At 41.3% G+C, this 13,672-nt stretch overlaps 1 protein-coding gene across 4 annotated transcripts in view; it reads left to right on the top strand.

The window, feature by feature from the left end:
* APBA1 (amyloid beta precursor protein binding family A member 1) overlaps nucleotides 1-13,672 on the top strand; it is a 104,709-nt gene that overhangs the window by 59,371 nt on the left and 31,666 nt on the right. For all 4 annotated transcript variants that reach the window (XM_076362473.1, XM_076362472.1, XM_076362476.1 and 1 more), the window contains one exon: nucleotides 2,726-3,930. In XM_076362473.1, coding sequence (XP_076218588.1) covers nucleotides 2,779-3,930 — 1,152 coding nt within the window. In that variant the 5' untranslated portion in view covers nucleotides 2,726-2,778. The remainder of the gene's footprint in view (nucleotides 1-2,725; nucleotides 3,931-13,672) is intronic.

A 13,672-nucleotide genomic window follows, 5' to 3' on the forward strand; every position in this document is an offset into this window, starting at 1 on the left:
AAAAGACACAACCTTTAAAATTTCAGGATATCAATGTTTGAAATTAACCTGAGATCACTCTTCAAATGAGGGCAATTTCACAAGTGGAACTTTGGAAACTTTCAGTTTGCAAAAGGAAAATGTTGGGGCTCTCAGGTGGTTTTTAGCAATATTTTGTATGGTTTGTAATCTCTGTAATTTGTTTCTCACAGCTAGACATGTCAGCAATGCTGTCTGTCCATAGTATGCATTATGTTGTGAGCCTGTATTAAGACTTCTAAAACAGGATCACATAGTTTCAGATATTATCAGAACCTTTGTTGTCGTACATATTGTGGCATTTGATACCTTATTTGACTTGAGGTATAGATAGTCTTCATGCAGCTGAATTTTGCCTTCTTTTCTAACTTAACATAATTCAGTTAAAGATGTGGCAGTATACGTGTGATAAAGATTTCAGAAAGTTGCTCATCATCCTGTGTTTATGTGTAACTTCCATTTCTTTCAACTGCCCTGTTTCTGTAGGTGACCAATGACACTTAGGTGCGAGTCAGGGGCTACTCTGAACGCAACAGATTTAAGGTAGAATTTTTAAACAGTCCTCTGTTTTAGCCTAATTCCGTCTATGTCCAGAGCAATGGAAATTTTATAACTGACTTCAATGGAAGCACGAAGTCCTGCTTGGGATGGACTTTTCAAAGGGCTCTTATGCCTTGGCATCTTCACCCTTCTTTTTGTGGGCTTAAAATGGAAAGCACTCCAATATTGTTGTTCTTGTTTACTTAAATAATATGTCATATGCTGCGGAGAGGAGAACGTTTAGTTTGTTAGTTCTGGCACACACCTGCATACACACCTGTATTCTGCCCATTCTTTCCCAATTTCTTGGAAGTCTTAGCTGGAAAAGACCTTACCTTGTCACTGAAGGCTTGTTACTAACACACCTTCTTTAGCTGGAAGAAACAAAGTAAGTTTTTTTCATATTTATTTTCAAACAGGATCAGTTTGTGTAGAACATCTTTATCTGTTCAGTTAATGTGATTTATTAGCTATTATTTTACAATTGCATTTTTTATATACTGTATGATATATACTATACATTTTTCTCCCTTGTGATGAGGGTGGGAAAGGCAAGTCTTAGAGGTTAAACACAGCATGCTAGATTTGCGAAAGCTATGTATTAGCTGTTTCTGAAAATGAAAAGATTTGTCTGGAACAAGAGCCAAGATGTATTTTGGGTTTTTTTTTTTTTTTTTTTGAGGACTCCTAAGCTTTAAAGGCTACAACATTGTGACAAAGACAAGGGGTGTTTGCTGAGCTGGAAGCTGCACCCACTAGATTTCCCATGGAAGTATAGCGCGAGTAACTCCCACCTAGCCTTGCCTGCCTGTCAACTTTTCTAACACAGGTCAAATGAAATTACTGTTGCTTTCTCATCAGAGGAAGTTATTCCCACCGCTCTTTTGCACAGAGCTCATTTAGTCAGCAAAGAGTCACCTGAGCCTCCTTGCCTCAGTTCAATAGATTTGGTTCAAGTTCTGCTTTACGTTCATGTTAATTTTTTTAATTGGTAATTGACACATGCTTTTATAGATCCTTCAAGTTAGAAGTCTTCCAACAGATACCTTTTCTTTTCGTACTTATCAATGTCACAGGCTAGAGCTATGTTTTACTTATGGATATGTGGTTTGACTTAGGGACCTAAAAGGACATAAAATGTCCTTTTTATGACACTACATTTTAAAAACATAGGGCAAGGTTCAAAATAGCTGAAGCTGTTACATAAAAATGAAACCTTCTGAGCTAGATAGGCCTGTTTGCTCTATGAAACTTGTAGAAGCTACTCTGTATTCTTAGGGAGTTTTCCTGTTTCTATGGCCTGCATATTTACTATTATTGGCAGACCTTTCTAGTAATTATATAATCTTTTGAGATTTTTACTCAAAGTCAGCAAGGCTAAGATGCCTCACTAGTCTCAATGTGGTCATGATTATGAATATTAGTAATGTCTTCTCCGTGTTTTAGGAAAGATGTTTGGTGCAGAAGCCATCTTAAGTGATTATAGATATGTTCCACAAAGGTAACTATGTCGTATCTAGCTGTAATATGCTTCTCTAGGGAGAAGGAACAGGTGCTTCAGATACCCTGAGAGTGCATTTTTATTTCTAATGATTTTTGAAAAGTGCATAGGGTGACTAGCTCAGCTGAAGATACCGTACTGAAGAAGTGTAGTATGCCTAGCTGTCATGTATCTGAGCAATTGTAGACTCCTGTGATGGGACTAAATCTCTCATTTTACATTACAGCATCCTTCCTTTGCACCGAGTTAGTGAGCTGTAGGGAGAGTGGTAGAGCAAAGGTGGAATATTTCTGTCATATCTCTACCATGATTGAGCCCCTGGCAAAAGTTAGCTTTTCTAACATGTGCCTGCAAATGTCATCGAAATGCCACAGCAGTCCATAGAAGCTTCTCCAAGGAGTTGCTTGGAAATGATTCTTCCACAAAGACTTTGTCCATAGAAGTGAGAAGTGCAGTCCCGAAGGGGATCATTGTTCGTTGCTGCTGTTGGAGATCATTTGCATGGGAGGTCATACTGTTGTGCTGGCTGTCATCTGACTTCAGAGCTGATGAAGTCAAACATTTGTCTGCTGGGGAAGGAAGGGTGCCTTTTGTTGCTTCTGTTTATTGACTCCACTTTTTTTTAAGAGTAACGTCAGAGTTGTTTTTTTTTTTATTTCTTTCCAGCTGTGGTAGACAAAATGTCAATAGAATAAGTGACCTACCCACCAGAACTTGCCATGAACCATTTGCTTGGACCGCCTGAGGGGGAGGTAGGTGAAGAGCCAGCAAATGGAGCAGTGAACGAGTCAGTGGAGGCTGACCTGGAGCACTCAGAGGTGGAAGAGGAACAGCGGTATGCAACTCACTACCCAAGGCATACAAACAGCAGCCAAGGGGGCCTGTCTGGGCAGGAGGAAGAAGGGATGTTAGCTCGATCAGCCAGCACTGAGAGTGGTTTCCACAATCACACGGATACTGCAGAAGGGGATGTGATAGCCACAGTGGAGGACAGTTACAACACAGAGAGAGTTCAGGAAAATGAGGATGAGAGCGCATATGCTGTGCAATACAGGCCTGAGTCTGAGGAGTACACAGAGAATGCCGAGGCTGAGCACGGTGAGGCCGTTCATAATCGAACATTGCCCAATCACTTACATTTCCATTCCATTGAACACGAGGAAGCCATGAATGCAGCCTACTCAGGTTATGTCTACACACATCGGCTCTTCCACCGAGGAGAGGATGAACAGTATGCTGAGCCTTATGCTGACTACGGACTTCAGGAGCATGTGTATGAGGAGATAGGAGATACACCAGACCTTGATGTTAGGGAGGGGATCCAACAGTATGAGCGGGAAAGGGAGGAAGCCGACAATTACCGCAAAGAGGCACTTGGTGCCCGCCTTCACCATTACGATGAACGGTCTGATGGAGAGTCTGACAGCCCTGAGAAGGAGGCAGAGTTTGCACCCTACCCAAGAATGGATAGTTACGAACAAGAGGAGGACATTGATCAGATTGTAGCAGAGGTGAAGCAGAGCATGAGCTCCCAGAGCTTAGACAAGGCAGCTGAAGACATGCCAGAGGCGGAGCAGAGTTTGGAGCACGTTCATGCTCTTGCTGGTGGTGGGCATGAAAGTAATGGCCAGCTCCCACCTGGTTCTCGAGTTACATCCAGCTCAGGAGAGTCTGTACAGAGGTACAGCAAGGAAAAGAGAGATGCAATTTCACTGGCCATCAAGGATATTAAAGAGGCTATTGAGGAAGTGAAGACAAGGACCATCCGTTCTCCTTATACCCCTGATGAACCTAAGGAGCCTATCTGGGTGATGAGGCAGGACATCAGTCCAACCAGGGACTCTGACGACCAGAGGCCACTAGATGGAGATGTGAGTATACAAAGGTTTCAGCTCTCAGGTTATGTATGTCTCGTTCCTTTGATTGTGACATACATGGCAGTGAAGGAGGGTGCATTTTGTTCTTGTTCTGTGACTCATCCTTCAGTAAAGTATGTAGTGCTTTGCTATTTTAAATTTACCTCATGTAAGAGGTAAGCATGTGCATTATCAGTGGGCCAAATTTTTCTTTACGAAGCACTGCTGACCCCAGTTATACTATACAGGAATGTCACATGAAGCTCTTTACTTGTTTTTTCTGAAACAAATGCTGTTACATTTTTTACTGCCATGGGATATTTAGAATAGCTACCAAACACTTTGTCTTCTATTATCTATCCTTGTGTGTTTCTGTTAAATCTAGGTTTCTAAGTTTCATATTCTGTCACATAACAATCCTAACAGTTCCATCAGAAATCTGTTAATATTCTTTATGATGGTATCATAGATCAGATTCATATTCCAGAAAAGTTGCAGGGTTTTTGTCCACTTACAGGCTCTACAAATGTGTTACGAACCTCAGGATATTACATTATCACTGTAAAGTCTATTCACTCCCCAGCAACCTAAGTATCGAAGGCCATCATTCAGATTTAGAGCATCAGCATTTTTGAAATTTTGTACTTTTGGCATGAGGCTTAACTTGGATCAGAATCAGTTCCCAACTTGTGGTTCCAGCTGCCTGTATGATAATCTTTACTTGAAGTTTTATGAGTTTTCTGCATTTCTAATAAAATAAACTCATAAACAACTGTTAACTGCATTAAATTTATTCCTGATATGAAAAGAGCTGGTAGGCTAAATTTACTGGCCAAAAATAGTCTATCATATGGACCCATGCCATTACTTCAAGGATAACTGCACTGCAAACATCTGCTCCATCCTCTTTATTGCTGTGGAATGTTTTTTGTAACCTCTGTTTTTTTGGAAGAACACCGAAAATAGAACTTTTTGTGTGTTGTTTGGTGTTTTAAACTGAATTATTGTAATGTTCTAGGAATGCATCAGAACTATCCAAAACACCTCAGCCTCTGCAAAGGGAATTCAGATGGTGAAAAAAGATCACATACCATGTAGATTTATGACAGGCTTCTGATTTTTTTATCTGCCTTCAAAACGATGAAGGGTAGTATTCTACAAATGGGAAGAGCTTTTTGGAGCATGGTGCTTGAGTTGCTGAAAAAACATGCAAGCTGGTTGAGACATGTAGCTTCCAGATTTTATTTTTCCTTGAAAACTGTTGGAAAAACACACTGATTAGTATGTTTGGGTTGGGTTTTTGTTTCTTCATAGTTTCATTGAAACTTGTTTTTTAAAAAACCCTATATTGCAAAAATTATTTCTACAAATATTTTAAAAGTTATGTCTGTTACAGAGTTGATTATCAGTCACGTGGAGGGCTAGAGCAATGTTCCCAGATTATTCTATATGGGAGAACAATTATTTTTAACGTAACTTGTTTAAAAATTTCCAAAAGCTGTAATTATTTCTCCCTCCTTTTTCATATAGATCACATTACTCTTTTGCTGTACATTTTGTTCATCATACTGTCTGTGTTTGTAAGTGCTGTCTTTGTCTGGGAGGATCAAAGAACTTCCTATTCCTTCCTGATTGTCTGATTGTAGCACCCAGTACCATGATGGTCTCAGTGACATCAGGTTGGAGATCCTGAGAGTGCTGAGTCCTTCCTGAAGGTGCTCCAGCTGCTCTCCAAAATCTTGCTGCACCTTGCAGAATTTAACTTTTCTAAGGTATGCTGGTAGGATTCAGCCTGGTATGTTCATATAGTAAACAAAACAGGTGTTTCTGTTGATCTGTATTTACATTAGATATTGAAGTACATAGGGGTTTCCATTTTGCACCAAAAGTTAAATTCTCATTCAATATTTTTCATAGCCTGTCAGGTAAAAACCTGGCTGAGATTTTCAGTGCTGGCTGTAATCAAAACAGTGATGACAGTTAGTATAGCTCAGTGCAAAGTTAAGTGATGGTTGTAGATGTGCATACTGTCTATGTTCTTGGAAGGAGGAAGTAAATTAAACAAATAGTTTAGAAGATCTGTAGCAGATTGAGGAGAATACATGTTGTAGAAGAAGGGCCTTGGGACTGGGTAGGAATTTTGTTTTGCACTGACAATGAGGTATTTGCTTTACTGGGTTCTTTCATTCAGATGCCAACTCATGAACAGTCTGAACAGTCTGCTTTCTTTAACAAAGCATTGTTTGGAGGCTTGCCAATGTGACGCCCATCTACAAGAAGGGCCGGAAGGAGGATCCAGGGAACTACGGGCCTGTCAGCCTGACCTCGGTGCCGGGGAAGATTATGGAGCGGTTCATCTTGAGGGCACTCACAAGGCATGAGCGGGACAACCAGGGGATCCGGCCTAGCCAGCATGGGTTCATGAAAGGCAGGTCCTGCTTGACCAACCTGATCTCCTTCTATGGCCAGGTGACTCGCCTAGTGGATGAGGGAAAGGCTGTGGATGTGGTCTACCTGGACTTCAGTAAGGCCTTTGACACCATCTCCCACAGCATTCTCCTCGAGAAGCTGGCAGCTCACGGCTTAGACAGGTGGACTCTGCGCTGGGTCAAAAACTGTCTGGACGGCCGGGCCCAGAGAGTTGTGGTGAATGGAGTTCAATCCAGTTGGCGGCCGGTCACGAGCGGTGTTCCCCAGGGCTCAGTACTGGGGCCGGTCTTGTTCAATATCTTTATCGATGATCTGGATGAGGGGATCGAGTGCTCCCTCAGTCAGTTTGCAGACGACACCAAGTTGGGCGGGAGTGTTGATCTGCTCGAGGGTAGGAAGGCTCTGCAGAGGGACCTGGACAGGCTGGATCGATGGGCCGAGGCCAACTGTATGAGATTCAACAAGGCCAAGTGCCGGGTCCTGCACTTCAGCCACAACAACCCCATGCAGCGCTACAGGCTTGGGGAAGAGTGGCTGGGAAGCTGCCTGGAGGAAAAGGACCTGGGGGTGCTGGTCGACAGCCGGCTGAACATGAGCCGGCAGTGTGCCCAGGCGGCCAAGGTGGCCAATGGCATCCTGGCCTCTATCAGAAATAGCGTGGCCAGCAGGAGTAGGGAAGTGATCGTGCCCCTGTACTCGGCACTGGTGAGGCCGCACCTCGAATACTGTGTTCAGTTTTGGGCCCCTCACTACAAGAAGGACATTGAGGTGTTAGAGCGTGTCCAGAGAAGGGCAACAAAGCTGGTGAAGGGTCTGGAGAACAAGTCTTATGAGGAGCAGCTGAGGGAACTGGGACTGTTTAGCCTGGAGAAGAGGAGGCTGAGGGGAGACCTTATCGCTCTCTACAACTACCTGACAGGAGGTTGTAGCGAGGTGGGTGTCGGTCTCTTCTCCCAAGTAACTAGTGATAGGACGAGAGGAAATGGCCTCAAGTTGTGCCAGGGGAGGTTTAGATTGGACATGAGGAAAAATTTCTTTACTGAAAGAGTGGTTAAACATTGGCACAGGCTGCCCAGGGAAGTGGTTGAGTCACCATCCCTGGAAGTATTTAAAAGACGTGTAGATGCGGCACTTAGGGACATGGTTTAGTGGGCATGGTGGTGTTGGGTTGACGGTTGGACTCGATGATCTTAGAGGTCTTTTCCAACCTTAATGATTTTATGATTCTATGATTCCCAGAATTGCTTAACAGTAAATTGAGCAAAATTAGGTTGTGTTGTCTAAGTGACCATGAGTGATCAATTCTAATAAAAATATAGTTGAAGGCCATTCATCTAAATGTAAATTTTTCTTCTGTCTCCCTTGAGAAAGAAACAGGGTCTCAGATAGGAGCTTTTCAGTGTAACTGGTATATGCCAGAGATGTTATTCAGTCTGATTTGTAACATTGGCCTTGAAATAAGAAGGAATTACATAAAGAGAGTGTTTCATCTTCAGGCAGACGCCCTTTTCTTCCCCCAGAAGTATCAAGGAGCTACAGATAAGTGATGCAAATGGGGTGCTTTTACTACCTTCAGTTATTTTGTGGGTCTACTTTGACAATTGTCCCCATGTTGTTTTTTAACAAAACTATTTTGCTTTTAGAGATAGAACTTACTTGAAAATACCTGTAATCATTTTGTGTTGTTGATCACATGATATTGAAACTGGTAAGACTTCTTTAGATCCAAATAACTGTCACTTTTTATTTAGCTAGGAGCTCTCCACGAGAGAGCAATGAAGCCAGGGAATCAGAAGAATGATTTGGAGTTGAGACTCATTAAATACAACAACCTCTTTTGCCTTTTTTCATAAGAAAGCAACTGTTACTCCTGAGTGCTGGGCATTTGGATGATACATTTGCAGCAGAATGTTTGGTAGAATAGCAGTTGCAAGTGTCCAGAGACTATTTTGAGAACCTAACAATCCAGAAGTGTTCAGCTAGCCTGCAGCTGGGTGTAGTTTGGGACTGTTCGGAAAGTCATGCAACAACTATGACGGTAAGAAAGCTACAGATAGCTGTATCCATTTGTTTTTCAGATGCCCTCTTTCCAGGTTTATTCACAGTTTAATCTACCTGGAATTTCAGTCATTCCTATGTATGTCTCCTCAAAATAAATGTTTGGCAGGTATAGGAAAAAAGAAAATTGCTCACAGCCCATGGACAATTCTACTGTAATAAACTCTGTTAGTCCTGTGATGTAAGAGGCAGGAAGCAGACTTCTGTGAATAAATAAATAGTGTACCGAAGTACCTGCTTAATATTTAACAATGGAGAGTATTTGCTGTCGTGTGCCTTGTGCACCCTGGTTTAGTGATACATGCTTTCACTTGAGTAAGAGACGGTCTGGACATCTAGTTTGTGGGGAAGGTGTTGTACTTGTGTATTTGATAAAAGCTGAAAAATTCTCTCAGTGTCCTTTGAATAAATGCAGTAAAATTTTTTTGGAAGTTTTCCACACATATGAGATATGAACAGTTGACATATATTTCTAAAATCTGTTTATCAGAAAACTTTTTAAACCAAAGCAGACCATCACTTGGATATGGCCACATGAGGATATCTTTTTCAAATACAATAGCAGTTAGAGCTGCACAACTGCAAGAAATGTGACATCAGGAAACTGACACATGGTGGAAAAGACTGTGGAACTGCAGTTAGGTTGTGTTTTCTGAGTGCGAAACGGGAGACAATCTGTTCACATCATACTGAATAATGTTCATAGCTGGAGACCAGCACGGAGCTTATGGTACATAGGTGTCTGAGAGTGGTGGAGGAGGATACCCTTTAGGAAAAGGTGTTCTTCTAGATGCGCACAGTTACCTCACTGGAAGGGAAGGCCCATATCCCATTTAGGTAGCTCTTTCCCATCATTCTCTGTCAGATTCTCCACCAGAAACCTGCTATGAATGTGCCTAGCAAAGCACAGGAATAGTGGTGTTTAAAGGTCTAAATAGACGACATCTGCAGTGCATGGATCTGGACTTAAGGATGAACGCATGTTAGAATCACAGAATCATAGAATCATTAACGTTGGAAAAGACCTCTAAGATCATCGAGTCCAACCGTCAACCCAACACGACCACACTTGAACCACTGTTCAAGTGGAAAGGGGAATAGTTTTGTGTAGTAGATATCTCAGAATACAATTGAATATTCTGGTGTATAAGCTGTACGGAAGGTCTAAAAAAGCAACTTTAAAATGTCATAGAGCTTTGAGAATAGTGGCTTGCTTAGTTGTGGAAGTACAGAGACCTACTGGGAAAAGCACTGAAAGGCACAAAAGCTCAAGTAGATTTTTTTTGGCTGGGATTTAAAAAGCATTTCTGTCCTCTCATGTCCAGAGAAGAGAAGCAGGCTGCCTGCTTAACTTCTGCCATAATCAGGAGAAAACAGTGGTTTGGAGGGAGAAATTCTGCATTTCGGAACTGAATCCATGACCTTTTTCTAAGGTCCATTAAGTTATCAATGGGATTATAGATCTGAAAGCCAAGTTTTGTTGACCTGCAGGGTATAGTTTGTTGGTGCATGCCAAGAGTTCAGTTTTGCAAAGCCCTCTCATCAATGTTCACAGTCTCTGTTTCTCTGCAACACTTGAGGTGGTGCAATGTTAGAACAAACCCTAATGTAAAGTAAAACCACGTACACGGGTGGTTTGGATTTGTGAAGTAGAAACTCAGACGTGAAGACAAGCCTTTCAGGTAGAACAGAACTGGACTGCATTGTTTTGCTTCTCTGTTCTTTTTGGTTATGTATATTTTATTTCAGCCTCTGAGTTCTCAGTTGCAGGATTTTCTCAATTCTGATAACTCCAGAAGTGAAGTGTTTTCATGGAGATGAATTTGCTTCACTTTTTCCACAGCAGGAGTAATGTATTATTAACAAGGCAATAGAGAAGTCTGTTTTAAATAATTAAGCAGGTTTCAGTAATAGATGAAATAAGGGGGAGGAAAAGAGAAAGAAAAGAAATGAAATAAAGATGAGTTTATGTTGATAGGGTATTTTTTTCTTTTCTGAGCAGACCTTTTAAAACTGTTGATTGAGCACACAGAATACAGGTCATCTTTCTGTCATCTATGCGAGACCACAGTCTTAAAATTATACAGAAAAAAAAGGCCCCAAAAGCCCCAAACCAAAAATCATTTAAAAAAAACAAAACAAACAAATAAAAAGCATTTTAATATCCAGGAGAGAAAGCTTTATGCTGATTCAGCCATCACACAGAAGGCGGCTTAAATTTATCAATTAGTCTGCTTGAAGACACTCTCCAGTTGAGTTACGGGCTTTTAAATTACAGTGAGTACTGGATACATAACCCCTCAAGTATTTTTTGGTTTGTTTGTTTTATTATGTTTTTTAATTATTGAAAGATGAAAGCAATTTCAAGTGATTTTTCTGTGCTGTTGAAAACTAGAACGGCACTTGTTACAGTTAAAGTCTTTTGAAAACACAGGAGGAATCCACACTAATTTTTTCAGACTGACACTTGAAGCTGCATTTGAACTACAAGTTCAAGTGAAAGTCCAGCTAAGGAAGTCCATACTTGAGTGAGAGAAACAGCCAGCACTGAACCAGCTTGCAGGAGCCCTGCTGCGCTGGCAGCCTTCCATCCAGCATGCGTGCTGCTGGACAGACCCTACCCACATAGCATGTGTGTGTGATCTGACGGGCAGTCAGAGTCTGTACAGCCTAAGATTTTATTCAAAGAGAAGTTACCAGCTCACAAAGTGTGACTGTGGTACTACATGGTTACTGCTACTGACTCATGGCCAAGAGACTCTTTGAAATGGGCAAAATAAAGGGCCATCTTGCCCTAACAGGCTCAGTTACATTTATTGTTTGCTCACTCGGACTTTTCTGTGTCAGATCTAAACCTCTATGTATTCTTAGGTATATTTTTATTCTGTATTTGAGACTTAGTAATATAACAGTAACAGATGGGGGGTCTTTCTTCAAAGACTTTGAAAGAGGTACACAGTCATTGCTTAGGTCAAAATCTATTTTTGTAACTTCAATGAATTTTACTGAAGAATTACAACTCAGTGGTGTTGTGCAGACACTCATGGACAGTGTGTTTGTTTTTAAAAAACTAGTTTATCCAGAGATTTTGCATAGTGTAACATGTGTGGACAGTCAGATCTCTCAAGTGGGATTGTCAGTCATTGTCCAGATGGTGGCAGGTGGCAGGAGGCTCCGTCCTTGCAGGGCATCATCAGCTGGATCGGGGGAGATTCCCCAAACTGAGACTCCCCAAACTGCATTTGTTCTCAGGTCTTACATATAGCTTGTCTGTGGTCCTACATGACCACTCTAGCATGTGTGATCCATTGCTATAGTTTACCTTAAGCTACATACAAAACACCTCCTGTGTTAACTGTGTACATAAGACTGTCGTATATGACCATATCTGCATCTGCAGGAATAGTTTCTGTTGACTATCAGCAAGTATCTTATCCAGGTACCGTTCGGTCATTTTTGCAGCAGAAACTGCATGGGGGAGCTGTTGGGTCAGCCAGAGTCCCTACCCAGGATGGCAGTTAGCACCCTGAAGCGACGAATTGTGCCTCTCACTTGTCATATGCACAGGAGGAGCCTGCTGGGGGAATCTCTGAGGCTGCCTGAAATTCCTGTGTGGAGAGGTCCTACAGCAATTAGTCAAATGCTTTGCTCTGAAGTGAGCAGTTCAGTCAGTTACCTTGTCTCAAGTCAACTTGTTGTATCGTCTGTGCACAAACTGGCAGGGGACAGGTCCTGGACCACCCAGCAAACTGATGGGTAAGTGCACTGGGTATATGCAGAGGCAGTTACACCACAATTATAATTACACCACAACTACAGTACAAACTTAAGTTTCATCCTTATGTTACAGTTATAAATTACATTGCATAGACTGTGCCACAGTATGCATGTATGTGTACAGTAGTTCTGAGTTGGTTTTATTTTTTCACACCCTCCATTTTTCCAACCCACATTTTTAACAGCAAATTTAAACAAAGACAACCAATAATGATGATTAGTTATATTGTAAGGAAATTTAGCTTTCAGCTCCATTCTTTATGGGTACTTTATGCCATCTAAAAGCTATGAACATATATTGGTGGTCTCAGTCTATGTTTTAGTGAGTAGAATTTGAACTGTTCAAATCACAGTAGATATTCTGCCACAACATAGTTGTGCTAAAACCTAAGAGATTTACTGCCATAGTTGTGCTGTACTGGGCAGTGCTTGTGAAATTATGCATCTGACTATACTTGCATGTTGGACCTGAATATTTCATAGTGCTTTGACCTTTGCCTAATGTGTATGGGTACCTCTCAGAAGACTTTCTATCACTGAAATCAAATAAATTTAAAAGCCTTGCTTTATCCAGTTGTCTCCTCTGAACTAATGTATAAGAAGACTATATTTGCTATTCCTCTGCCAAGAAGCCTGTAGGTGGACATTAGTGTCATATAAATAATGGCCTTTTGTTTAAGTGAATCTTGCGTTGCTGAAGTATTTGTTGATTTCATCCCCTCTGTCCCAGCCTTGTATGTGATGATGTGACCCACTAGGTTATACTCTTTTCAGATAAGCTGCTGCTAAAAGCAGGTAAAACGACACTGCTTTTATAAAGCAAGAGCAGGTGGTTCTATTTGAAGATGTTTCAGTGGCAGATAAGTTTGTCCTCATGAGCTATTCGGTAGCCAGCTGGGTTGACCTGGATAGGTTAGATGCAGCATGATGCAACACAGTCCTCTCCTGTTACAAGTTCTGTTACTAAGTCCCTCTGCACAATAGCACGGAAGGTTTCTCAGGTGGAGTGGGTTTCACATTAGAGTAAAACGACGCCAAAATTGAGATGGAGAATTTTTGGATGTACCAGGCTGAGTATCGTAAGAAAAACGTAAGTAGATTTTCAAGAGGAGAGATGGGGTAACTAGTACCTTTTTTCTGCTGCACTTAAGAAAACGCTGTTATTCCATTGATGGACCTCTCTATGTAATAACAGCATGCTTCACATGAACTTACTATGTTTGTTCTGACAGCATTTTTGTTAGGCTTCTAAAACTTGTTTTGTTAACAGACAACGAAGCAGTCACTCAGCATTTATTTTAGACTTCAGTTGTAGTATTTTGAGCAGCTATGCAAGTTGTCTATCCGCTATGATATATGAAAATATGTCTTGTTATTGCTGTGACTGCATTCTTCCCTTGTGTATTGTATATGGTACTTACAAAAATGCATTTTGATGCAGAAGAGAACTGAGTGATTATTCTTCAAACATTGAACTTTTTTGTACAAATGT

The sequence above is a fragment of the Aptenodytes patagonicus genome, chromosome Z, assembly GCF_965638725.1.
Source record: "Aptenodytes patagonicus chromosome Z, bAptPat1.pri.cur, whole genome shotgun sequence".
Classification (NCBI taxonomy): Eukaryota; Metazoa; Chordata; class Aves; order Sphenisciformes; family Spheniscidae; genus Aptenodytes; species Aptenodytes patagonicus.